The sequence below is a fragment of the Hipposideros armiger genome, unplaced genomic scaffold, assembly GCF_001890085.2.
Source record: "Hipposideros armiger isolate ML-2016 unplaced genomic scaffold, ASM189008v1 scaffold_283, whole genome shotgun sequence".
NCBI lineage: Eukaryota > Metazoa > Chordata > Mammalia > Chiroptera > Hipposideridae > Hipposideros > Hipposideros armiger.
This window is the reverse complement of record NW_017731633.1, coordinates 1891962-1918450: the sequence shown is the minus strand read 5'-3', so window position 1 is coordinate 1918450 and position 26489 is coordinate 1891962. Positions and strand designations below refer to the sequence as shown.

General features: G+C 53.2%; 1 protein-coding gene across 2 annotated transcripts; it reads right to left on the bottom strand.

Moving 5' to 3' along the window:
- Positions 1-2513: 2513 nt before the first annotated feature.
- MYBPC2 (myosin binding protein C2) lies at positions 2514-24882 on the bottom strand. 2 transcript variants are annotated; one of them, XM_019658222.1, is made up of 28 exons: positions 24496-24882; positions 23345-23434; positions 22727-22816; positions 22440-22588; positions 21900-22017; positions 21122-21170; positions 20917-20976; positions 19985-20181; positions 19129-19261; positions 17116-17240; positions 16920-17025; positions 15535-15707; positions 13738-13903; positions 12647-12753; positions 12293-12322; positions 11966-12105; positions 10807-10966; positions 10614-10718; positions 9987-10175; positions 9381-9515; positions 7736-7903; positions 7479-7567; positions 7189-7384; positions 6751-6890; positions 5832-5991; positions 5514-5650; positions 4019-4205; positions 2514-2640 (listed from the first exon to the last, which is right to left on the bottom strand). In XM_019658222.1, the coding sequence occupies exons 1-28, from the start codon at positions 24512-24514 to the stop codon at positions 2630-2632; spliced, it is 3429 nt and encodes a 1142-aa protein (XP_019513767.1). In that variant the 5' UTR covers positions 24515-24882; the 3' UTR covers positions 2514-2629. The 2 variants fall into 2 exon arrangements, with proteins under 2 accessions (XP_019513767.1, XP_019513768.1); XM_019658223.1 differs by having other exon boundaries at positions 22727-22813; positions 24496-24881.
- Between the last annotated feature and the right edge of the window lie 1607 nt (positions 24883-26489).

Sequence of the window (26489 nt, the reverse complement as noted above, 5' to 3'; positions counted from 1 at the left end):
GGGGGGGGACACCTGAGCAATTCATTTATTCATATACAACAAGTATCCATTGAGCACCTACTATGTATCAATCTGGGTACTGGGGAACCAGCAGTGAACAAAATCGGACCAAAATTTCTGCCCTCAAGCTCACCTTCTGGGAAGGCAGAATAAATGACAGTTTGTCTAATGGGGTAAAAGGTCTGTGGACACATATCAGACAGGGGACCAATGGGGAGGTCTGCAAGCGTGGTCATGGTTGGAAATAGGCCAAGGTTTTAAACAGACCTCCTTGAGAAAGTGCCTCTTGTGAAAGACGCTAGACAGGTGAAGGGGCCAAGCCATGGGGGTGGCTGGAAGGTTTCAGGCATAGGGAACAGCCTGTGCAAAGTTCCTGAAGAAGGACCAAGCCTGGCAGGTTTATGGAAGAGTGAGGAGGCAAGTGTGGCTGGAGACCAGTGAGCGAGGGGAGTGGGCAGGAGGTGAGGGCACCGAAGGAACAAAGGGGGCAGATCCTGCAGGGCCTCCTGGTCAAAGTGAGGACTTTGCTTTTACTCTGAGCCACGAGAGGGCCGTGAGCGAACTCAAGTGCTGACGGGCGCCCTCTGGCCGCCGCATGGGGAACAGACGGGCTAGGGCCCGAGGCAGGGAGCTCAGGAGAGAAATTACACCCGTGTGGAGGCGGTGAAGGGAGTTAGAAGGGGTCGGATCGTGGATACATTTTAACCGTAGAGCCGTCAGGATTCGGTGGCAGGACTGGATGAGGGTGTGAGAAAGTCAGGTCAGGAGCGACTCCACGATTTCCAACCGAGCAAGTGGGAGGAGGTAGTTATGACCAGGTCCGAGAGGAGCCGGTTTGAGGTAGGGGTTAGGTCAGGAATTTGGTTGCTGGACCTGTTATGTGTCCGATATCGGTCCAACATCCAGATGGAACTTTCAAGGAGGCGGCTGTCTGTTCTAGTCTGGGATTTAGGGGAGAGACAGTGTGCTCTGTGGATGGAAGTCGGAGATGGATAAGAGTCAAGAGGCAGAGGAAGTGAAAAAGAACTCCTTCCTGGCAGAGAGGGGGTCGGTGAGGTGGGCGACCCCGACCCTGAGGGCGCAGGGGCACGGAAGGGTCGGAACCTGAGGGCCGCCCCTTCCGCCCGCGCAGGCTATTCCCCTTGCAGTTCGTCCAGCTCTTCGTCCACGACGAAAGCCGCTGGCAGCTCAAGGTGAAGTTCAGCACCGGCCGTGCCTTCTACCTGCAGCTGCGGGCCCCACGCGAGACCCGCGACCGCGAGTTTGGCCAGTGGGTGCGGCTGCTCTACCGCCTGCGCTTCCATTCAACCGAGGGAGACGTGCCCTTCACTCAGGAGGGCTCGCCGCTGGAAGACTGGGAGGAGGAGGTGAGGGGGGAGGGGCTGAGTCAGACTCCTGGGTCCGAGGGAGAAAGTGGGGGTCGGGACTCCTGGGTCTGAGAGGGAGGTGACCAGGGGCCTGGACTTCTGGGTCCTGAAAGGGTATGATGTCTGTGTGTAGTGGACAACAGGACCTCCAAACAAGGCAGGGTCTTCAGGGCTTTGGTACACTAGCTTAAGGGCGCCATCACTCCCCCTCCCCCCCACCACCTGGGCCCCAGCCTCTCTTCATTGTGGGATCTGGGGAGGGAATGCCTGGGCCCTGAAGGGTGAGGTCCGCCAGGCCAGATGTCCAGTTCCCTTTCAGGCCTGGGGAGGGGAGGGATGCCTGTCCTTGAAGGTGGTGGCACTAGAACCTGTGGGGACCTGTTCCTCCTTCCTTCCCAGTAAGTACAAAGTCCTCGCACCCACCCCCAAACTTGGCAGCATCAGCAGTCAAGGCCTCTGAGACAAATTCCCTCTCGTACCCAGCTTTGAACTATGGAAGCCAGACTGAACCCACAGGCCTCTGAACTCTGGGGACTGTGATTCCCCCAACACCCTTGAGGTCACCAAAGGGCCCGGAGTTCTAAGTACTCAACTTCGGGGCCAGACAGATGAATTACTAACGTTAATAAAGACCGGCCACTTAAGAACCACCAACCACGTCATGAACAGTTTCATCACCGTCACCAGTACACCATGGCCACCTGGCTGAAGTGGCTTTTCCAGTATGGTCACCTATAAGTGGTCTTCGGTTCATCGTGTCTGGCTCCTTGGGGTCACTCCTGAGACCTCAGTGACCCCCACTCCATTCCGGCTACCTTACCAGAGCAGCCTTCCCAGCCTAGCCTTTGGTTCCTCCCAGACTCATTGCAGTTGCCATAGCAGCCAGCCTGCCTCATGGTAGCTAGCCTCAGAGGGCTGCCTCCCCTCAGTCTTGGGTTCCCCTCTTATGCTGTGTAGTTGCCATGGCAACACAGTTGCCTCACTAAGGTAGCTGTTCCAAGATGGCGGCCTCCATGTGGTCTATTTCCATCAGGGGGTTGCCTTATGGTGGTTGCCACGCCAATCTGGCTGTCCCCATTACCCATCCCCAGGTGACTAACCCCTACAGATGAGGAAGACAGAGCTACAAATTCAAGAACAGACAAGTGCAACTCCAGACAAGACTATTATCTTCTCAGTGATAACTCTGGAAAGGGAAACACTGTTTGGGAGGTCCGGGTTAGAACTCAGCAGCCAGTTATCTGGGCAGGTGAAAGAGAGCTTCACTGCGGCACTGTGGAAGAAATGAGAAAAGAGTGGGTAAGGGGGACCGCAGGGACCTGTGTTCCCCAACGCCTGTTCCTTTGCCGGCCCCTTTGCCTGCTGAATTCACTTGACCAGCAGGGGGAGCAAGTCTCCCCTTTACCACCCTGCTCCCAGGCCCAGTATGGGTGGGCAACCCAACATCATGGTGCCAGTAATTACTGTAGTTTTGAACCCCAAACTGGGATGTTCTGATCAGGGATTTCTGAGCAGCTGTGGGCAACAAGCCATCACTGGAATCCTGAAGTGGGGATAGTTCTGAGCTGATTCAATATTTGATAAAGAGGACAGCAGTACATGAGAAATTGGGTCAGCCTAGAAGGCTGGGAGAGTAGTCCCTCTGAGTCCTTGTCAAGGGTCAGTGGCCACTTCTATCTGCTAGGCTGTCATCAGGGCCAGGGCAAGTCACAGTCAGGGTGAGACTATGAAAGCCGCCTCTGAGGGACTTGGTTAGTGGCCTCCCCACCAAGCCTTGACTGGCAAATATTTGATAGACGAGAGCCCAGGGTTGGGGAGGTAAGGAAGAGTATTCAGATAGAGGGAACAGCATATGTAAAGTCCCAGGGGCGGGAGGAAGCAGAGCCAGTTGGTCCAACTGCCAACAGCTTGGTGTGGCTGGAACAGTGTAGAGGAAAACTGGAGCATGTAAGTCTGGAGACGGGAGGGGGTGCCAGATGCAGGATGATGACACCAGGCGGAGGGGCTCGAGGGCTGCTGGGGTGCCCAGGCAGGGCAGGTCAACCCTGCATAGAGAGCCCTCTAGGGCCCTGTGTGGTGGACTGGAGAGAGAGATGGAGGCGGGGAGGGGCTGGGTGAGAATTCAGGAGAAAGAGGACGAACAAGGCTGGGGCTGAGACTGTGGGGCAGAGGGGAGGGGACAGGGCAGAGCGAGCCAGCGTCAGGAGGAACAGAGTTTGAGGACAGGCTGTGCAGGGGGAAGGTGTTTCTCTGGGCTCCCATGGCCCCCCGGTCCTCAGCCACCACCCATGTGTGCTTCGACACTGTGTCCACCCATCTTCCCACTGGAGGCCTTAGCAATCATTTGCTAAGCTCTCCTCATTCACTTATTTGTCCTTCAACTCCTCTGGGAAACCTTGGACAACTGCCCAAGCTGAGTCAGGTGCTCCCTCCACCTCCACCTCTCCGATGCCCTGTGCTGCCTTCACTCCAGCCCGTCACCCTGCGTCATTCCTCTTGGGTCTCACTCCGGTTTCCCCCCTCCTCCTCCTGGAGGGCCCCCTCTGACAGCTCTGATCGCAGCTCTGCTCAGAGACGGGCCTCCGCTTAGCTTTGTAAAGGGCAAGAGCATGGGTCAGCCAGGGAGAGGTACCGAGCCACCACCTCCTCACCTCGGACATCCAGCTTGCACTCGGCCAGTGCCTCTCCCAGCTCATTGACAGCCCGGCAGGAGTAAGTCCCCGAGTCAAAGGGGGATGGTCGGCGGATGTTCAGTGTCAGGATCCCCTGGTAGTTGGTCATCAGGAATTTGGGATCTTCACGGATTTCCATCTTGTTCTTCATCCAGACGACCTTTGGCTGTTGAGAGGAACGGGAGACGAGGCCAGCTTAGAAAGTGTCCCCTGGGTCATGACCAATGGGCCTTGGCAGGGAGACTTGGATTCTAATATTGGCTGTGCCACCTCCTAATTTGGCTGGATGACCCTGGACTTAGTTCACTTCTCTGGCCCTCAGTCTCTTCTTCTATAAAAGGAAGAGTTCACGCCTCGTTGCAGCCCACAGGGCCCTACATCACTCCTTTGGTCTCACCTCCCATTCCCCTTCTTCCTTCCCTCTGTTCTAACCACACTGGCCGCCTCGCTGTTCCTCAAACAGACCAGACAGACTCCCACCTCAGTGCCTTGGCACTGGCTGTTCCCTCTTCTAATACTGCTCTCCCTTCCTCTCTTCACCTATCTCAGGTCTCAGCTCACACGTCACTCCCCAGCCCCTGGGCTTGGGCCTGAACGCCTATTTCACACACTCATGACTGCCTGCACCTCTCTGGCACACTTGCCACCCTTTATAATTTCATAGTCATTTGTGTGACTTTGAATTAGTGTCGGTCTTCCCCAGCATACAGGACTTTTTGTCCAATTCATCAGCACGTACAAAGCCTCCACATGTGTGTGGAAAGAATAAATGGAGTGAATGACACATGCATGAATGACGTAAATAAACACATGCAATGACTGAATGAACTGAATAAATGAATGGATTGGGAGGTGAAAAAAATGAGTGGAGTAAATGAACACTGGAGGATTTAGTGAAGGAAGCAGGTAGATGGAAATGGAGGAGGTGAACTAATGAATCCACAGTGTGCCTACAGGGGCCGAAGCGAAAATCTTGGATGTTAGACCAGAAGGCGGCAAACTGTAAAGGGCCAGGCAGTCAATATTTTAGGCTCTGTGGGCCCTGTGGTCTCTGTGGCCATGCACAATACACAAGCAAGTATGCAGGGCCATGTTCCAATGAAACTTTTATTTAGAGAAACCAGTGGTAGGTAGATTTGGCCCACCGGGCACAGTTTGCCAATCCCTGGTCCAGATGAGCCACAAGTGTCCATGTTCCCAAATAGCCGTCCTGAAATCAGGTGGCACAGGAAGACACAGCGGGCCCTGGAAGTTTAGACACTCCCCCCGCTCAAGGTTTCTGTTTTTGAGGGAAATTGAGTGCAATGATCTGAGACTTGGGGTCTGGTCAGAGAAGGAGAGAGACGGGAAGTGGGTTAAAAGAGGAGCGAGAAATTGGGGAGGATGAGCCAGTATGGCGGGGAGGAATGGGGGCTTCATCTTGGCGAACATGTCCCTCTAGGGGCACACGCATGCGCGCGCGCACACACAGCACCTTCGGGTAGCCTCTGACGGCACAGTAGAGAGCAGCAGCATAACCAGCCACTACCACCCGGTCCAGCAGCGGCGTCAGGAACTTGGGAGGCATCCGGAAGTCATGCTCCTTATACTCAGGTGGCTTCCAGCTGATACCTGGGGGAGGGAAGGTGCACTTGTAAGGCAACTGATCCTGACTGTCTCCCAACAACCTCTTTTCTGTCACCAGGTGCCCTCAACCTTGAGTCTGTGGGTGGGTGGGTGGGGGTACGGAGTAGTCATGGTCAGACCCCAGCCAATAGGGGGGACTGAACCCCACAGAGGTGGGTAGTGATACCTGTCTTGAGGATCTGGGCTGTGTTCTTGGAGACGCCAGGGGACTCACTGAGCCCACAAATGTTCTCACTGAAAACGCGGAAATAGTATTCGTTGCCCATGATGAGGTCGGACACGGTACAGCTGGTGGGGCGGCTGTGTTCATAGACGGTGAACCACTCCTAACGTGAAGACAGGGAAGGGCCGGGAGAGTTGGGGACACAGAAGAAGGGCAGGGCAGTGAGGAAACCACACTCAAGTGTTTACGGAGCTAAGAAAACCCACATTCACAGCAGCACCCATTCACAGTGACGGGAAGATGGGACACCCAAAGTAAGTGGCCATCAGCAGGTGAAGGGAGACCCAAAATGTGGTAGATACAGGCCATGGAATATTAGCCATGAAAAGGAATAAAGCACTGACACCTGCTACAATGTAGCACTGATACCTAGGAAACATGAGGCTGACTGAAAGACACCAGGCACAAAAGGCTACATATTGTCATTTCTTTCATAGCAAATGTCCAGAATAGGCAAATTCACAGAGAGAAAGCAGATGGGTGGTTGCCAGGGGCTGGGAGACAGGGAATGGCGGGGTGACTGCTTAATGAGTACGGGGTTTCCTTTTAGGTGATGAAAATGTCTTGGGACTAGATAGAGGTGGTGGTTGCACAACAAGGGGAATGTATTAAATGCCACTTTAAAATGGTTAATGCTTAATTTTGTTGTATGAATTTTACCTCCATAAAAAGTACAAAAGAAAACCCATCATGCACCAAATCTCAGCCAAAAGCCTTCCCTGCCAGCCCCAATCCAGCCTCCCAATCTCTCGGTGTCTCGGTTTCCCCAGTTGGGAAATGAGTACAGCTGCATCTGCCCTGACAATCGGCCAGCTTTTCTCCCCCCACCCCTGGCTCACCCCACTCTGCCCCAGACTCTTACCATGGTTTTCTTGTCGGCTTTCTGGATGACATACCCCGTGACCTCACTGTTCCCGTCATCTTTGGGGGGCTGCCACTCTACCAGGGCATTAGAGCCCCATACCTCCTTCACCATAACGTTCACTGGTGGCCCTGCCTTTTCTGGAAGGAGGGTGGTTGTCACATGCCAGCCCAGGCATCCCTAAATGTCCAGTTCTGCAACTCTTCTCCCATGCTAACCCCCTCAGCGCCTCTCCCTATTCTGATCTATTAGGCCTTTCCCCCCACTCCCATTTCCCCACCTTTTTACTCCAGTCTCACCTCATACACACCCCCATTCGATCTCTTCACTACCCCCTCCTGAGCCATCCTCCTCTCACCTGTCCCCCTGGTTCCCCCATGGCCACCTCATCCATCCCCACCTGGCCCACGGTAGCCCCGCCCTGCCCCAGCTGCGCACCCACGACCCGGATGCGGATGGCGGCTGTGTCCTTCATGTTCTCGATCTGCACGTTCAGCTCGTACTCCCCCGAGTCCGAGCGTGCTGCCTGCCGTATGAAGAACACGGTGTCGATGTCGCTGGTGCGCACGTTCACACGGGTGGAGTCCACGGGCGCCCCGCCCTTCTTCCACACCACCTGGGGCCGCGGCTTTCCCTGCGGGGGGGGGATGGTGTGCAACAGGAAGCAGAGGTCAGATGGGGTCTTGCCCGCATGAGCTGACCCCTCACCCCGACACCAGCCCACGCACCTGGAAGGGAATGAGGAGGTTGATCTGCTCCCCCACTTTGCGGATGTACGTCTGGCGGAGATGGCGGGGGAGTCGGATCTTGGGTTGCTCTGAGGACACAAATAGGGAAGGCTCAGAGCTGGGCTGGGGACGCGGGAGGGATAGGGAGCCCATGGTGATGAGGTTGGTGGGGAGGCCCTGATGATGACACGAAGGGCAGGCTGAATGATGCCAGCTTGGTCTTTAGGAGAGAAGGGTCGAGGTCAGGGGCTGCTCACCCACAATCTCCCGAATGGTGACTGGCTGAGCCAGGGTGGCCGGCGCACTGCGCCCGGCTATGTTGACCCCAACGACCCGGAAGAGGAGTCTCTCTCCTGTGGGAAGATCCTTGATGGTGAAGCCACAGCGCTCGACGGGCTCCGTGTTAGCAGGGACCCAGTCCTCAGCTGTGGGAGAGGAGCGATGCTGAGGACCTTCCTTCAAGACCTTTCTGCAAGCCCTTCAGCTTGTTGTTCCCTCCCGCGCCTTGAACTAGCAGCAGCTGATTTATTAAGCACTGATTATGACCAGGTTCAAAATGTGGCACACGCATTAGCTCATCATTCCCACCTCCACCCGACGCTGTTCCCATTTTAGAGATGAGAAAACTGAGGCTCAGAGAGGATAAGGAATTGGGAGTGGTGCTTAGAGACAGCTCCTCAATTTCCTGCCCCTGTGACAGGTGCCTTTCCATCTTGGATTTATCGCCTTGGGTTGGTGAACCAGTGTAAGTCAGACCAACAATCAACAGGATGAAGTCTAATAAGAGTAGGTTCTGAAGCATAGGGGTGGCGATGACACAGATTGGGGAGGGGTTGCCAAGGGTAGGAATGGGGTAAAGAGCAATGTGAAGGGAAAAAAGGGAAAAAGCTGACACGAGTCCTGCCATCTATCATGTACTTGCATTACTGAATGCAGTCATCACTACCCTGTCAAGATGGGAACTGTCCACCATTTTTAGATGAAGAAACTGAGGCTCAGAGACTTGCCCAAGGTCACATAGTTAGAAAGTGTAGGGGCAGGATTGGAACCCACGTCTGTCGGACTTTAAGGCCTGGGATACAGTGTCAAGATAATCTTGTCTGTATTCCCAGTGGGATGACCACATTGGAGATTTCCCCATAGCCATGGCACTGGGCCTGGCGGAGAGTCAGCGCTCAACACATGTTTGTTCAGTGGAGAATGGAAAGTTGGATATGTGGAAATATGGATGGGTGGTTGGATGAATAGGTGGATGGAAGGATGGATGGATGGATGGATGGATGGATGGATGGAGAGACAATAGAGAGATGGTTAGATGGTCATACAGATAAATGGATGGGTGGAAAGAAGGAAGGAAGGGGGATGGAGAAAGATGGTGGCGAAGAGAGATTTATGGGTAAAAAAATGTTACTGGAGAGATGGACAGTTGAATGATCCAAAAGATTTTTAGAGAGATGATTGATGGATAACTAGGTGGACAAGTGGAAGGAGCAGAGGAAGAGAGGGAGAGAGAAATAAAAGGGGGAAAAGAAGGAAGGGAAAAAGAAAGGAAAGACAGATGAATGGATGGATGGATGGATAAAAAGAAAGAATGTAGGTAGTAGATAAATACTTGGATGGAAGGATAGGTGGATGGATGAAAAGGTATTGCTGTGTGGATGATGGGTATAGAGGAGAGAAGAAGAAAAGAAGGGCAAAGGGAGGGAGAGTGGAAAAGCTGGTCACGGGGGGCCTGGCTTGACCCATACCATCCAGGGATTCACGTTCAGTACAGACACCACAAGGGCAACACTCTGCACGAGATCGGTCCCTGTGCTGCCCTATTTTCAGTCCCTTGGACTGGATACCCACTGAGGTCCATGTGAGCCACTGCCCCCCACCAGGCCTGACCGGATCACTCACAGCCCTCCAGGCAGTACTCCACCAGGTACCCATCGATGCCGCCTGCCCCAATCCTATTTGGGGGCCTCCACTTGAGGGTGGTGGTGGTGTCTGTCACATCCTCCACTGTCAGGTGCTGGGGTTCACTTGTGGGAGCTGTAAGGATCCAGAGAAAGGGGAGGTGGGAGTAAATCAGGGGTCAGGGGTCAGCATGGAGGATCAGGAGTCAGAGTTGGAGTTACTGGTCAGAAAAGCGACCAATATGGTGGGCCGAAGGTCAATGAGCAAGGACATGTCATCAAGGGTCAGTAAAACAAGGTATGAAGGGATAGTGAGGTCTCCAAGGGCAGGGATAGGTGTTAGTCTGCTAGCTCAGAGGTCAATGAGATATCCAGGCCACAGCACAGAGCCTAGGACCATGGAGGTTGACAGCTGATATACTGGGTCAGAAAGAGGTCAAGAGGGTGGGTGGGCCTAAGGGGTCAAAGTGTTAGTTTGTTGGATGAGAGAGGACAGAAGTCAGCAGAGTCCATAGGGTCAAAGCCAGGGTGTAGGGTCAGAGCTCAATGACAGGCAGGGCATGGGTCAGAGGTGGGGGTCCAGAGGTGAGGTGCAGAGGGGCATCACCGATAGGCATGAAGGGCTTGGTGTTGACGCTGGGCTGGGACACCCCGATGGCGTTGACAGCAAAGACCCGCATCTCGTACAGGACGCCCTCAATCATCCTGGTGCTCTCGTAGGTTGTCTCCGTAAAGACCTCAAAGTTCACCTTCATCCAGCGATGAGAACCCTTCTTCTTCCGCTCCACGAGGTACCCTGGATGCCCGCAAGCAGAGAGGTGTGGGTGGTCATGGAGAGGCCATGGAGGGGGTCACAGGTCAGTTGGGGCAGTGAGTGTCATATCAAAGGTCACATGGCCCAGAGAAGCCTGAAGCCGTGAATCTTGGGGTGATTTCAAGGTAACAGAGCAGTCAGAGGTCATGGTGTCAGAGATCAAGCAGAGTCACAGGTCATGAATCAGGGGGTCAGGCATCACAGAAAATCCCAGGCTATTGGCCAAAGTGAGGATTCTCAGGTCATTAGGAAGTAAAAATTGATGCAAAGACCCAAGGGATTACAAGATGCCAAAGACGGAAACCAGATCTCGGGGGAGGGTGGGGGTCACTGAGGATGCTAAGGACTCTTGGAGGTCTAAGAGAAATCAGGGGTACAAGAGGTCAGAGGTTATGGGAACTCTGGCACACAGGGACTCACCAGTGACTGCTTGCCCCCCATCATATTTGGGTGGGTCCCAGACAAGGGTGGCCCAATCCTCTCCAACTGAAGTGACACGCACAGCCTCTGGGGGGTCTGGGACATCTGGAGAGGGAGGCAGGAGAGTCAGGGGGACCCTGACTGCCTCAGGGAACCGCCCCCAAGCTCGGCCCCTTTGGCTCTTTCTGCTCACCCACAACCCGCAAGAAGATGGAAGCCACGTCCTCGCCGGCGGGGTTGGTGACCTTGATGGTGTAGCGGCCCTCATCTGCCCGCTCGGCACTCTCGATCACGAAGCTGCTGCAGTCCACCCGCTGCTCCACGTGGGTCCTGCCCTCGGTGGCTGAGAACACCTGGACACAGCCGCCAGGTGGCCTTGCCCAGATCTGCCTCTGCCCCTCCCCTGCTAGGAATTTTCCAGTGGCTCCCCATCACTACACCATGCACAAGGACTGGCACAAGAGGACCTGTTGGACCTGCACCAACCTTATCACTCCTCCCTGCTGCCCTCTTCGTACTCTAAACACCACCCTTAATTAAAAACACCAGACGGGCTCACCCTCAGGATTGCATGCAATGCCCTGACCCACTTCTCTGTCTGCTCAACTGTTACCCATCCTTTAGGACCTGCCCAGAAGTTGCCTCTTCCAGGAAGCACTCTTGGATGCCCTCAGCTGAAAGTGATGATCCCATCCCCTGGATTCCAGTACCTCCCTTTATCTCATCCCCGATCGCCATGGACTGTGACTGTTTGGGCACGTGTCTGCCTCTCTCCCAAAGCGAGGGCTCCGGGAAGGCAGGGTCTGCGTCTGATTCATGGCTGTGTCCTCAATGCCTATGCACAGAGCCTGGCATAGAGGGAAGCTCAGAGGGTTTTTGCTGAGCGAAGGAATGAATGAAGACTGAGTCTATCCCTTTTACAGAAGAGGAAACTGGAGCCCAGAGGAGAGAAGAAAAATTCAACTGTCCCAGGGCCTGGAACATACAAGGTGAAAATATTTGTTGTATGGATGGATGGATAACTGTGTTGGTTGATGGATAAATGGACAAATTGATTAATTACTGGATGAGTGGATGGATGGATGAATGAATTAATCAATTAATTGATGAATGGAAGGATGGATAGATGGATGATGGATGATGGATGGATGGATGGAACACCCACTATGTGCTAGGACAGTACCACATGATGGACAAATATAATTGCCAATCTTCAAAACAACTCTCTGAAGAAGGAACCACAATCCTCATTTTACAATGAAACTGAAGCTCAGAGAGGGAAAGCAACCTGCCTAAAGTCACCCAGCAGAGCTGAGAGGGACAGATAGGGCGCAGGGGAAGCTCCACCATACCTCATCCCCCTTCAGCCACGTGGCGACAGGAGGGGGCTCCCCTGTGATGGCCACGTCCAGTCTCAGCTTGTTTCCAGCCACAACTATAATTGCATTTTCTGTGGTCTTCCCTGAGCAGTCCAGGTGGATCTTTGGTGGCTCTGGTGGCAGAGAAGAGATTCTGGGGAACTTGGAAGTGGGCAGCTGGGCCCTCCTGATCCCCTTCAGAAGATCTCTGGAGAAGCTGGGTCCCAACAGCCATAGAAACCCAGGAGTCCAGCCCCAGCCCCTCCTCCCTCAGACCCAGGATCCCAGGCCCTGGCTACCCCAGCAGCCTCTGGCCCTTACCTTGCTTGGGAACGTAATCCACCTTGATTTCTGGGGGATACAGAAGACTGAAAGGTGAGGTGTTAATCCAGTGGGCCCCTCATCCCACCCTCACATCCCAGAGGCAGAGGGTAGTGTCTGGCATCACCCTATGACCTTGGGTACTAGGGTGGGTTCAGAGCAATGAGTGTCCCTCCTCTCATGCATACCCCACATGGTCACTCTGCAGTATATACAATGCTCTCCCTCATCTTCTCATTGAACTGCCCCTGTGATTGGTAGATGCCCACTATCTCCCCAAGTGTGCAATCAGGGAAACTTAATCCTGAGAGAGGCATACAGACCCTGGGGGAAAACAAAGGGTGGCCTCCTCACCCAGGAAGTTGAGCTTGGCTGAGAGGGACAGAGCATAGCCATCAGGCACGAACGTGTAATCTCCTTCATCCTCGGGGCGGACGTCATCAATCACCAGCTTGTGGAACCTGAGGGGTTGGGGGCATAGAGAAGAGGTCAGGCCAGGTCACCCTGGGGACCACCATGGAGAAACACCCTCCTCAGTGCATCTATATGTCCACATTCTGGGCTCTGGAATGCTGGGTTCAAATCTCAGCTTTGTCCCTTACTAGCTGTGTGACCTGGGGCAAGATACTTAACCTCTCTGTGCCTCAGTTGCTTCATCTATAAAATAGAGGTAATGAGAACAATCTACACCAGGGTTGCAAAGCATATAGTGAGTGCCCTTTAAGCTTTAGAATTCAGTCTTGTCATTATTGACACCACCAACAGGCAGGGTTCCTTAAACAGAACCCAGAGAAAGCCTGCATTCACCAAAACCTATTGTCAGGAGACCCACAAGGATACAACGTTCTATAGACGTCATGGTGACTCTGCATTCCTCAGATAACCAGGTATTTATCTCAGGTGTCCATGTGCTACCAATTGAATTCCAGCCCCTATTTCCTTAGCTAGACACCCCTGTAGTAGACTGCAAATATGACCACAGGTTTTCCTCTCCCTGTATCTATGCCCTGGTAATGAGACCTTGCAGCCTGCGACTCCTTTGCCCAATAGAATATGACTGAAGTAACATGCGGACTGTTCCCAGCCCAGACCACAGAGGCCTTGTTCCCTTGCACTTTCTTGGGACCCCTGTTTCTGCCACGTGACACTGCCAGGACTAGCTCTACTAGGAGATAAAGCATCACAAGGACCAGAGCAGAGGCAGCCTAGTTCTCCCACTGAGGTCCTGACAGATCACAAGACCAGCAAACTGACACTCAGCTGACCACAGAGGCACAAGACAGGCATACGATCTAGATCAGCAAGCCTCCCACCAGCCCACAGATTCATGATTAAATAAATCCTTGTTCTTTTAAACCACTAAGTCCGGGGATGGTTGTTATGCAACTAGAGCTAGCTGATACACACGCCCCACCCCCCAGCCACCTCTACAGTCTACTCCGCACCTCCCTGTGTGGGATATGGTGATCCTCTTGCTGGGCCGAACCTCGATCCCATTCTTGTACCATTTGCCCGTCACCTTCTCATCAGACACTTCACACTTGAACACGGCCTGATCCGAGGCCTTCACTGTCAGATCGGCAATGTCCTGCAGGACTTCCAGCTGTTTCTCTGGGCAAGGAGAAAAGGAGATGGGGCTGTCACAGCTCCAGATTGCCCACAAATATTTGCAATCATCTACTATGTGCCAAGGACTGTTCCAGGCACTGGGGATACAGCCGTGAACCCAGAAAACAACTGCTGGCCTTGTGGAGCTCACGCTCTAGCTCGGAGACAGATATTGAACAGGGAAACACATAAATGTATAAGAAGAGGACATGATGAGGCCTGAGGGAGGGCAGGGAGGAGTCCATGGGAGGATGCACGAGTGCCCAGGTAGCAGGAACAGCATGTGCAAAGGTCTTGTGGAGCAAAGCAGGCTTGTTGGTGTGGAAACAGCAAGCAGGCCAGTGCAGATGAGCACGGTGACTATGGTAAATGAAATGGGGGGGGTGGGGGAGCAGGCAGGGCCCGATCATAAGCCTTGGAGGTCACAGAAAGGAATTTGTGTTGACTTTGAGTGAGGCAGGAGCCACTGGAGGGCGACAGCGGTGGGAAAACAGTTGGGATCTGACTTACATTTAAAAATTTTTTTATGTTTTGTAAAAAAAATGCATTTACATGGTTTAAAAATAAAATGATAAGAGGATTTAGACATAGAGGAGGAACTCTCCCACCCATCCACCAATAATCATACAGATCTAGGTCCCTTATTTAAAGGCATCATCCATCTAGTCTATAGCTATGAAAGCAAATGTGCTTATACTCTTTTCCTCCTTTTCTTTCCTCCCTTCCTCCCTTCTTTTCTTCCTTCCTTCCTTCCTTCCTCTTTCCCCTTATACAAATAGTAGTATATTTGTTTGTTCACCCAACAGCAGGTCCTTGAATAAAGTCATTTTTTTCAATGTTATTTTGTTATAACATGGATCAGATGCCGCAGAAACTTAGCTCTTGTTTATATTGATTAGCTTATGGGAAAAATGGTTTCGTTATATGTCGTTTCGCCAGTTTTAAGAACATTTCGGTGATGTTAAGTGAGGATTTACTGTACCTTGGAAATCCTTCCACACCAATAAGTTTAAAAACTGTCTTTTTTATGGCTACATATTTATATACCATAATTTATTTGGCCCATAAATGACTTGAGGGTTTTTTTTTTTACTTTTTATATTTAAAGAATTATAGACTCACAGGAGTTTACAAAAATAGTGCATAGAGACCCGTGTACACTTCACCCAGCTTCCCCCGATGGTGACATCTTAGATATAATAACTATAATCCAATATTCAACCCAGGAAATGGATGCGGGTACAATTCTGTCACCTAGACTACAGAATGTGTTGAGTTTTCACAATCTGACTTAACATTTTACAAGGATCATTCTGGCTGGTGTGTGTGTGTTTGGGGCCGGGGGTGGAGGGGCAGGCATAAAAACAGCAACCAGTAAGGAGACTACTGCAATGGTCCAGGCATGAGGGAATGGAGACTTGGGCCAGGGGAGGGCCATGGAGGTGGGGAGAAGTGGTTAGATTCAAGATCTCCTTTGAGGGTAGAGCCACCCAAACTTGCTGATGAATTGCATGGAGGGTATGAGGCAAAGAGAGGTGTCAGGGACAACTCTGAGATTTAGGGCCTGGGCAACTTTTGAGTTGTGAGGAGAAGCATGCTCAGTGCAGCCCCTGCCCCACCTGAAGGCCCCATACCTTCCACAATGAGCTCAGCCTCGCACTGGCCACCGTTGGTCATGACCTGGTAGCAACCCCTATCCTCCATGGTCACTTCTGAGAAGATGAGAATGTGACGCTTTCCATCTTTCTTGAAGCGGAACCGTCCCTTGTAGGAATCCTCCCGTGTCATCTCCACTCCATCTTTCATCCTGGGCAGAGTGGATGTGAAGGGGGAAGTGAGGGGCCCACACAGCCCTGGGTCTGGATATCAGAGGGTGAGTCAGGGGCCAGAGAGACAGTCCTGAGCAGGGGTCAAGAGTCCGAAGGGAGGGTGGAGAGATTAAGGTTGGCAGAGGCATCTTGAATAGATGGGTCACAGATGGGGGTCAAAGGGAGAAAAAGGGGGGGAGGTCATGGGCCACAGAGAGATAGATGCCTTAAGGTTCTGGCTGGAGGTCATAGGGCACAAAAAGAGGTCAAGGAGAGAGGTCAGAGCATGGAGGAAGTCCTGGGATCACAGAAAGATGTAAAATATTGTAACCTCTGTAAATGGTGGTTCCTCTATCAGGAACACTCCTCCCTTCCCACTTCACTTCTACCTCCTCATCATTCAAATCGCATCTCAATCATCACCTCCTCCAGGAAGCCTTCCCTGACTTCCTGAGTTCCTTCTTACTATTTGAAAAGCAGTTACAGCATCAGTCACTGCTCCTCTGAAACGCTTGTCAAAATAGAACTTTCATATATTAATATATTCATATGATGACTTGACTAATAACCTGTATCTGCCTCTTACACATACACACCACAGCAATTTACCGGATTATAAACTCCACGAGGGCAGGTACCATGTTGATACAGTTTCTTTCCATTATATTTCCAATATGTAGAAGAGTTTCATCACACAATAGATGCTCAATAAGTATTTGTTGGATGAGTGAATAGATGTGATGGAAGAATGAATGGGTGGGTTAGTGGATGGGTGGATGGATGGATGGATAGGTGGATGGACAAATGGATGAGTGGATGGATGGATGGATAAGTAGATACATGAATTGATCAACAGGGTGGATGGGTGGATGAATGGATGGATGAGTAGATTTGGGAACAGGTGGGTGGATGTATGAGTGGATAGATCAAAGGATGGATGATTGGTTGAATAGGTGAATAAATAATTTAATGAATCTGAAATAGCAAGGATCAGGAAAAGGACCCTGAAAAGGATGGAATGGGTATTAAGTCAGGATTTCTTCTAGAATTTCTGGAGGTCATGGGTGAAGGTCAGGATTTATAGAGAAAAGCTGACTACTCGTAATTACTGGGTAAAGGTCCAAAGTCTCCAAGAGACACCTTAAAAATCAGGGTTGATGCAAAGAAGCTGCAGGTTCCTGTATGGAGATCAGGACTCAAAAGTCACTTACCACATGACCTGGGCACCCTCTTCCGACACCTCCACTGCCATTTCCACCCGGTCACCCACAAACACCTGCTGGTCCTCAAGGGGTGTCACAATCAGGACTGGAGGTTCTATGGGGCATAATGGAGATTGGAAGTCAGTAGTTTCAGGACCCCTCCAGAATTCTAATCCCCAAGCTCAGGTCCAAATCTGGGCTTCACCTTTGACGAAGACCTCGGTCATACACTTCTCATCAGCAACAGCGACTTCATAAGCAGCATCATCCGCCATCGTGCACTTGTTGATGGTGAGGATTCGCTTCTTACCAACATTCTCAAACACGTACCTAGTGCAAAAATCTCACCTCAACCCAGGACTTAGCCCTGGGGTAGATCCGCCCACTCAGGCCAAGTCATTCCCTCTCAGAGACAAATTGCGCGGGAGGGGAAAGATGATCCAACTTCCACTATTTAAATAACCAGGGATGAAATGCTAACTGTCCACCCATACCCATCTTCTCCTTCCACTTAGCAGTGGTGCACAGCAACCAACCTAGAGAACTACATTTCCCAGCCTCCTTTGCAGCTGGGATGGCTGCACTACTGAATGTGGGCCAATAGAATATGAATGGATATGATGTGCCTAACTTCTAGGTCATCTCCAACTTTGAATTGCTGGCTTTGGCCTTCTCTTCTTCCTCCTTCCTGTCCCCCAGATACAGATGTGCCCATGACCCAGCTTCAGTCATGTAGATGACAATGCCACAGGAAATGGTGTAGCCAAAAATAAGAAAACTGGGTCCCAGAAATGTCTCTAAGAGGAGAGCTGGCCCAACTGCCTCCATCAGCTAGAAATACAACTTCTCGCTAACTTAAAGTAATGTATTCTAGGGACTCTGTCACAGCAACTTAACCTGTACCTTAACTAATAGAACTTTTTACCTTATCCAAAATGCTCATGATGACAAATTTAGAAAACACAGCCAAGGAAAAAATAATTTTAAAAGAACACATCCAGGGGCCAGCCAAGTGGCTCAGTTGATTAAGAGTTAGCTTAAGAGGGCCGGCCGAGTGGTGCGATGGTTAAGAACTGGCTTGGGACGCCAGAGGGCCCCGGTTCGGATCCCACATGGGAGGGCCAGTGACACTGCCCTCCACAGCTAAGATGCTGAACAACAGCTCAACCTGGAGCTGGGCTGCCCTGAGTCGCCGGGAACAGTGTGGGCTGCAGCCTCTGTGGCAGTGGTTTGCCATGGGCTACCGTGTGTAGCCAGCAGCCAGCGTGAGCGGCCAGCAGCCAGCGTGAGTGGCCAGCAGCCGCAGTGAGCGGCCATCCAGAAGCCGGCGACTGATGTGCCTCGCCCGGGAAGAGCACAATGATGGTGCCAACTTGGGCCAGTGAAGCAATGTCCTCCACAACTAGACTGAAGAACAAAAGGATAGCAACTTGTCTGTTCCCCTTCCCCCAATTCCCCAACACTATTCTCCTTCCCCAATTCCCCAATAAAAATCTTTAAAAAAAAAAAAGAGATAACATTTTGGCCTCTGTCTTTCCTATGTTTTTATCTGTACATATGTAAATAACGCTTTGTGAAGCAGAAATGGGAACTACGCTGTTGCACATAACAATTGTGAACAACTTCCCAAGTTAGTGTATACATTTTAGAATATCTTTTTTAGTGACTGCACAGCACCTGAGTATGGAAGTGTACATTTTGGTTGTTTTCCATGTTTTGCTACAACAGCAAATGCTTTGGTGAACATCCCTGCAGCTAAATGAGCATAACCACAGTAATTCCCTTACAATAAATACCTAGAATTGCACAATCTACAGGCTTTCTAATACACTGCTCTTTTGGAGAGTTAGCAATTTACATTCCCATCAGCAGCATTTGTGGACCTATTTCCCTATGTCTTCTCCAGCACTGGGTCTTATCATTTTGTAAAGTCTTTGTCCATTTGGAGAACAGAAAGACTGTTGTTTTGATTTGCGTTATTATTATTGTTGTTGTTGTTGTTATTGGCAAAGTTGAACATGTACTTCACAGCATATTGGCCAGTTGGGTTTCTTCTCTACTGAATTCTTGGTCTTTTTTGCTTTTGTCTATTTTTCTAGTAAGGTATTTGCAATTTTCATGTGGGTGATGGGGTGCCCTTTCTTGGTTAAAAATGGCCAGTGAGGGCTCTCTCTGGGCCCTGGATCTCACCCACCCAGACATTGCCCCCCACACATACTTGCTACTTGGTTTGATCTCCTGGCCATTCTTGAACCATTTGAGGGGAAGGTCTGGGTTACTGATCTCCACCATCAACTTGATCTTATTGCCCTTGTCCACTTGGTAGGCTGGATCCAGCTTCTTGATGAAGGCTGAAGATTGAGGGATACAGTGCGGGATGGACCTGAGAGGTTCTCATTGCCCTGGTAATCCCTAGAGCTCCCACCTGAAACCATGGGCTCTCCAAGGTCAAGATCAAGAAGCCTCCTATGAACTTGGAGGTCCCTGAGAAAAGGACTCTATTACTCCTCAAATTGAGACCTCCAAAAGATAGGTCCAGGGCCGGCCGAGTGGCGCGGTGATTAAGAGCTGGCTTGGGACGCCAGAGGGCCCCGGTTCAGATCCCACATATGCGGGCCAGTGACACTGCCCTCCACAGCTAAGATGCTGAACAACAGCTCAACCTGGAGCTGGGCTGCTGTGAGTCGCTGGCGACGGCGTAGGCTGCAGCCCCTGCTGCAGTGGGTTGCCATGGGCTACCGTGTGTAGCCAGCAGCCAGCATGAGCGGCCAGAAGCCGCCGTGAGCGACCGTCCAGAAGCCGGTGACTGATCTGCCTCGCCCGGGAAGAGCGCAATGATGGTGCCAACTTGGGCCATTGAAGCAATGTCCTCCACAACTAGACTGAAGAACAAAAGGACAGCAACTTGTCTGTTCCCCTTCCCCCAATTCCCCAGTGCCGTTCCTAGCCCCCAATTCCCCAATAAAAATCTTAAAAAAAAAAAAAAGAATATAGGTCCAGGGTCCAAATATAAAATACTCATGATGCTGGGATTCCTACAGGCAGGGCCCATTTCCCCTCAGACCAGCACTGACCTTCACTCTTCTTGACCTCGACCTTGGCCTTCTTGAGCCGCTTCAGCATGCCCCGGAGGTCGGTGATGCCATATTGGAAGGCAATCTTCTCGTATTCACTCTTCTTCTTTGCCCCTTTCAGGAGCTCCCAAATCTCAGGTGGGATGCCTAGGTCATCTTCATCTTTCTTCTTTCTCTTCTCCTGCTCAACTGCTTCCCTGAGGGTGGGGAGAGCAGGCTGGGCCACCATGGGGTCTCCCTCTGCCTTCTCTGCTCACTTGTGTGTCTTGCCTGAGTTACTTTCTCTCTCTGGGCCTGTTACTCTGTATTCTCTTCCTCCTGGACCATCGCCCTAGCTTCCTCCCTGTCCTCCTGACCTCCATTCAGTCTCTTCCCGTCCAGTCTGTTCTCCACATCAGGTGTCATTCCTCCTCATTCAGAACTAGGTGGCTATGTGTAATGGCAGATGGGTAGATGGACAGGTGGGAAGACAGTAGGTAGATGACTGGATATGTGGGTAGATGGATGGGCAAATGGGAAGGTAGCTGGATGGATGGATTGGTTGATTAATAAATAGGTAGCAGGTTGAATGGATGAATGAGATTGGTGGGTGGGTGGACAAATGGATAGATGGATGTTTGGTTGGGTGAACAAGTGGGTGAGTAGGTGAACTGGAGCCTGAATGGACAGGAAAGTGGACGTGAGGATGAAAGGTTGAAGAGTGAGTAGGAAGGTGAATTGGTGGGCAGATGGTTGGGTGGGTGTGGGTGGATGGGTGGATGGACAGGTGGCTGGGTAGGCCAGGGATGGGTAGATGGAGGAGGTGGTGGAGGGGTGAGCAGGGAGCCCATAGATGGCAGTGGGAAGCAACAGGGGCAGTGGGACCTCACCCATCATCCTTCTCCTCCTTGAGCCCCCATCTCCCCTCTCTGTGCCAGGTGGGGTAGGCTCACCTCTTCTTCAACAGGCCGCTGAAATCCAGCTCACCCTTGTCTTCTGACTTTTCTTCACCCCTGTGGCCATTGAGAGGGGGTGTGAACTCTACTGAGGTCCTGTCCCCCTAGGTCCCCAACTCCTTGCATTGTCCGATCTTCCCTTCTTCCACACTCCCACTCCACAGGGAGATATCCCCTCTCCCCAGGGTCCAAGGTCACTTACGAATGCTTGACGCTGTCTAGACTCTGCCCAGAGGAGTCCTGATTGGACGCTAGGGAGAGGCAATGGGGGAAGGAAAGGTGAGCTGGAGGCAAGGCCTGACCTGAGACCAAGAGCACCCCTCCAGGCCTGTGCAACCTCCCCCAAGCCCCTTTTCCTCCACCTCTTGTACCAGCACACTCCTTACTGAGACAGACACTCTCTACTTGTAGACTCATTTCCCTGGCTACCATGTACCACCCTCTCTCAGCAGTTTATTCTCCCTCACACCTGGGACAGCACTCTCCTCTCCCCAGGCCTGGGCAAACTCAGTCCCTAGCTTTCCATATTTAAGCCCCCACACATACTGGGCTGCTGACCCCCAGAGCTTGTACACCCTCAGGGCTCCATACACGTGCCCCCAAATCTGTGTAATCTCCCATGAATCCTGTATACCCTCACCCTAAACCCATACACCCTTATTCTCTAAACCTGGACACTCACCTCCCAAGCCCTTACCGATACTTTCTCAAGTCTGTATGCTGTGACTGTGGAATCTACAAAACTTGTCTTTCTAGCCTTCACACAAGAGTACTTGCACATGCTGAACACTCTCATCCCCAACTCTATACCCCCTCATGCTCTAAGCCTGTAGACTGTCTCCCCAATTTTGAATACTCTGGCCCCTGAATCTGTACTCCCTTCTCTAAAACCCTGTGCCTGCCTCACCCCCACATCTATTCCCCCACCCCAAACCCACAACCCTTGGCTCCCACCCCCCCGACCACCACCACCAGCGCACCCTCCACATCGATGTTGAAGCCACAGCTGTCGCAGATGTCATTGACTTTGACCTCAAGGCGGTAATCACCACGATCCCCCAGTTCCACCTTTCCAATGTGCAGCTCCACGTTGTACACCTGGAGGCCAGGGGGATGGGTGCACATGACCACCCTTCAGTGCCACCCCACAGCCCCCGGAGCCCACCCACAACTCTCACTCTAAATCCCAACCCCTGCCCCGCAGGAGGGGCCAGCTGTCTCTTCCCATGCCTACACAATCTTCACCTTGGGAGCCCATGTCCTTGAGCCCCTGAAAGTTTTCTGGAGAGGCACATGCCGTGCTCAAGAGCAACCTGCAAAACCCAAACGCTCTCCCCTCCTGCCCAGCACAACCTCTACCAAACAGCCCTGAACAACCTCCACCCCTGGAGGTCCCCTTCTCCAACTATAGGGCTCCAGGCCCACGATTATGCCTCAGATGTTCACAGGCCCTCTGAGAAGAGGGGCCTGCACCACCTCCGGTCCTGGCCCCACACCCTTGTGTCCCATGGGGTCCTCACATTGCTGGCAGAGTCATGGGTTTCCTTGAAGGCGAATCGGGTCCCGCTCTTGCTGTCCAGCTCCATCCACTTCCCCTTGAACCACTTGATGGTTGGTTTGCCGGGGAGTTCCTTCCCATTCAGCTTGGCCACAATCACCACGTCCTTTCCTGGGTGGGGAGCGGGGTAGGTGGAGGGTGGAAGGGAGACTCTATAGAGAGGACTGTGAAGCTAGGAGCTCCCAGCCTTTTCTCGCTCAGACCTAGGAGTCTGGGTCCCCATCCCCCCCTCCTCCAGGTCCCCCTCACCATTCTCCACTGACACAGAGTCTGGCTTCTTCAGGAAAACGCCAGTGGGCTCCTCAGCCGTGGGAGACTGTTCCTCCGGTGGGGCTTCTGCTGGGAGACAGGATTAGGGGGCCTGAGGCAGGCTGGGAAGGGGCAACAGGCCACTCTGGGGACAGTGTTTAGAGCCAATGAGGGACCCTCTGCTCAGAAGCCAAAGGCCATGGGGCAAAGTGGCTTTTCCTGATCTGGGAAAGACAATGTGTCCCCCAGGACGCTGTGTGACCTTGGCTAGGCAACCTCACCTTTTGGGGCCACAGTTTCCCCATCTGTGAACTGGAGGGTGGTGAACTGGCTGGGGTTGAATGAGGCTTTGGGGTAGGAGAGGTATAAAGATGGACTGGGGTGTTCGGAGCTGGCAGGACTCAGTGAGGAATCAGCCAGTTGCTGGGTCAGGGCTGGAAGGCCACACTGGGACACTGGGTTGTGTCCTGGGGGTGCTGGGGAGCCATTGAAGGCTGTGAGCAAGGGCGGGGTGGGTCAGCTCTGGGGCCCTGGGGAGGACAGGGAGGGTGCGGAGGGCCAAGAGGACCCTGAGAGATGAGGTCCAGGTTCTGCTGAGCCTACTGGACATCATCGCACCTTTGGGGGGCTCTGCGGGCGCCTCCTCAGCGGGGGCTTCCTTGGGAGCTGCTTTGGCATCATCTTTGCCTTCGGGGGCCTTTTTGGCCGCTGTGAGGTAGAGGTTCACAATTGAGCACACGCTGAACACGTTCCTCTTCCAGAACCCAGGCGTCCAGGCCCCAGCTCCCTCCTCCCTCAGGCGGGTGTCTGTTCAGATCCCCAGAGCCTGTGGGATCAGGTTTCCCCTTGCCTCAGGCAGGCTGTGTCTCATCCACCCAGGCCACCGGGCCCTGACCTTTTGGGACCCAGGGGTAAAATTAGCTCTTCCCCTGGGCTGGAAATGGAACACCTTGTGCTGACCGCAGCATCTCAGCCCTGCCCTGCCCTCTGGCTCCTGGCCCACTGTGGCCCCAGCTGCAGTGAGGGGCTGGACCCCCACCCCACAGCCTGGTTGGCCTAGTGCCAGTGGCCTGGACACCTCGGGAGGAGGGGTCCTCCCTAGGGGCTTCTCTTTTCTGTTCATTTCCCCATAGAGAGGAAGCCCCATCCCTATATGAAGAAATGCTCCCCAGGCCCATTCAAAGAAGGGCCTCAATCTGCACATAAAGAAAGGCTCTTAGCCTCTCTATGGAGAAGGTCCCCTAATTCCAACATGGGGAAGCCCCAAACCCCATAGAAAGGAGGTCCCCTGATCCTCATACAGAGCTCTCCTCACCACACAGACAGTAACCCCATTCCCCTACAGAGAAAGGCCCCAATCATCACTCAGAGAAGTGGTCCGATCCCCAGCCCGAGGACCCTAAATCACCATGCAAAGACTCCCCAATCTACACACACAGGACTCCCATCCCCACCCAGAAAAGGGACTCAAATTCAGAGATTCTCCATCTGCACCGAGATGGGCCCCCAATGCCTTACAGAAAAAGGAAGCCCCTCTCTGCACAGGGAAGGGGACCCCCTCCCCACAGAGATGGGTACCCCAACTCTCCTCAAAGAAAAGAACCCCCTTGCTACACAGGGAAGGGAATCCCCATGCCATGCAAGGGTGGGAACCCCTCCCCGCACAGAGGAGGCACCCCATTCTCCCAATCCCACAAAAACAGGAGCCCCTAGTCCCCATTCTGAGACAAGGATCCACCTCCACATAGGGAGGGAGGCTTGGAAGCCACCTGGTTTTGCCTCAGGCATGTCGGCGGATCTCCTCCTGCTCCTCTGACCGCAGCTGTGTCCGGCTGGGCCCTAGGGAGGACAGGTGGGCCCCCAGACGGAGCCCTTTAAGGAGTGCCCTGACTCCCAGGAGGCTCCAGGGGGCATCCGGCGGCCCTCCCCACCCTCCCCTGCTGCCTCACAGTCCACCTTGCTTGCTCTAAAGGGCGAGAAATAACAGCTGGACAAGGAGAGATGGCGGAAAGCCAGGTCCCCAGGGAGGAGGGGGCTGGGTTCCGACACCTGCGTCTAAAGAAGGAGGTGCTGGGTGTCTGGACTCCTGGGTCCGGAGGCAGAAGTGACCTGGGGTCCAGGTTCTTGGGCCCAGAACAAAGGACAAGGATGAGGGCCTGGACTCCTGGGTCCTAGGAGGAGGGAGAGGAAGGAGCTGGGGTAGAAAGTGGGTGAGTGGCACGGGGGTGGGTGGGGGTGGGGAGAGGACAGGGTCTAGAAAGCCATTCTTAGTATCTGCAAGTCAGGAGTTTTGGAGAAACCAGAGCCGGGAGGGAGGGTCCGGTTTCCCAGCGAATGCTGGGCGGCTGCAGGGGGGAGGTCTCTGTGCCCGCAGGGAGGGCACTGAGGCTCGGGGACTCCGGAGTCCCGCCCCCGAGACTGGGCACACCGGAAGGCCTGGGGCCCCAGTCACCTGGGACCCCGGACTGGCCTCCGCCTCTTCTGGGACTGCGCCCGGCCCACTCCCCGCGACGATTCCCGGAGCGGGCGCGGCAGGCACCGGGCGTGGGTGCCCCCAGTGGAGGCGGGTCGGGAGGACGGGAAGGCCCTGGAGGGCTGCCCGGACGTTGGCTCCCTTCCCGGCAGGGGGACCTGAGGCTTTCTGAACGGGGGTGGCGGTGGCTGGACGTTGGGTGGGGGTGGGGGATTGGGGGAGGAGAGTGTCTCGTGGACCCCAGGTGTTATGCGAGGAGGACAAGGTGGGTATGAGAGGGGAAGGGTGTGGGGGGCTTGGGGTTAAGGCGGAGGACGGGGAGGTTGAGTGTCAGGGTGAGGGACCCAATGTAAAGGAAGACAAGTCCCTCCTGGTTTTCTTCCTGACCATCTCCCCACCCTCCCCCTTTTCCAAAACCCCCTATGAGCCGGAAACTTTTCCGCCTCCAGGGAGCGCTAAGCCAACCCGGAGGTAGCTTCCACATGACGTCATAGGTTGCCAGGCAGACTGCGGGCCTAGCGAGTCGATTGAGCATTTGGAGCCAAGAGGGCGGCGCTGCCACCAGGTGCCTAGCGCCCAGCCCTGCCAACCTGAGAGCTATATCCAGAGAGAGGAGGAGGGAGATTCAGAGAGGTTGGACAGAAATCCAGGGAAGGAGGCTAGAGACCCAGACATTGGGTGGTGGGGTGGGGCAGGGACCCAGACAGAAAGGGAAGCAGGGAGAGGGCGGGGTAGATAGAACTCTAGTCGTCTGGAAGAGAGACAGAAATTGAATCGAACGAACCACCAGGGCCTGTAGGTTACTCTGGCCTTCAAGGCTTAGCCTGGTCTGACTCTGCCTCTTCCATCTTCTCTCTTATCTCTCCCCTCACTGTCCCAGTGTCCCTGAAGGCCTGCAGGCCCCGGTGGACCGACAGCATTGCAGTCCTTGACAAAGGGTCCAAGATCTGTCCACCTTGATTTGTTTATTTTATTCCACACTTGGGGTGATGATCGCTTTTTTGCAAAAGGTACATCATTTGCAAGAAGAGGCCCTGGGGAGGGCGTTTTGTCTCTCACAAACCCCTCCCACTCTGGCTCCCTCCTCAAGGTGAGAAGACTGTCCTCTGGAGGGCAGGTCCCACCCAGCCTGGGCTCTGCTACCAGCCGCTGTGCACCCTGCAAGAACCTTTTCCTCTCTGGGTCCACAATGCTCCTTTCCATGGTCCTGCTTGCCATCAATGGGTGGCGGGGTGGATTTCAGATGTATCAAAGGCCTGTGGACCGGGCTGCAAGGAACTTTCGTGACCT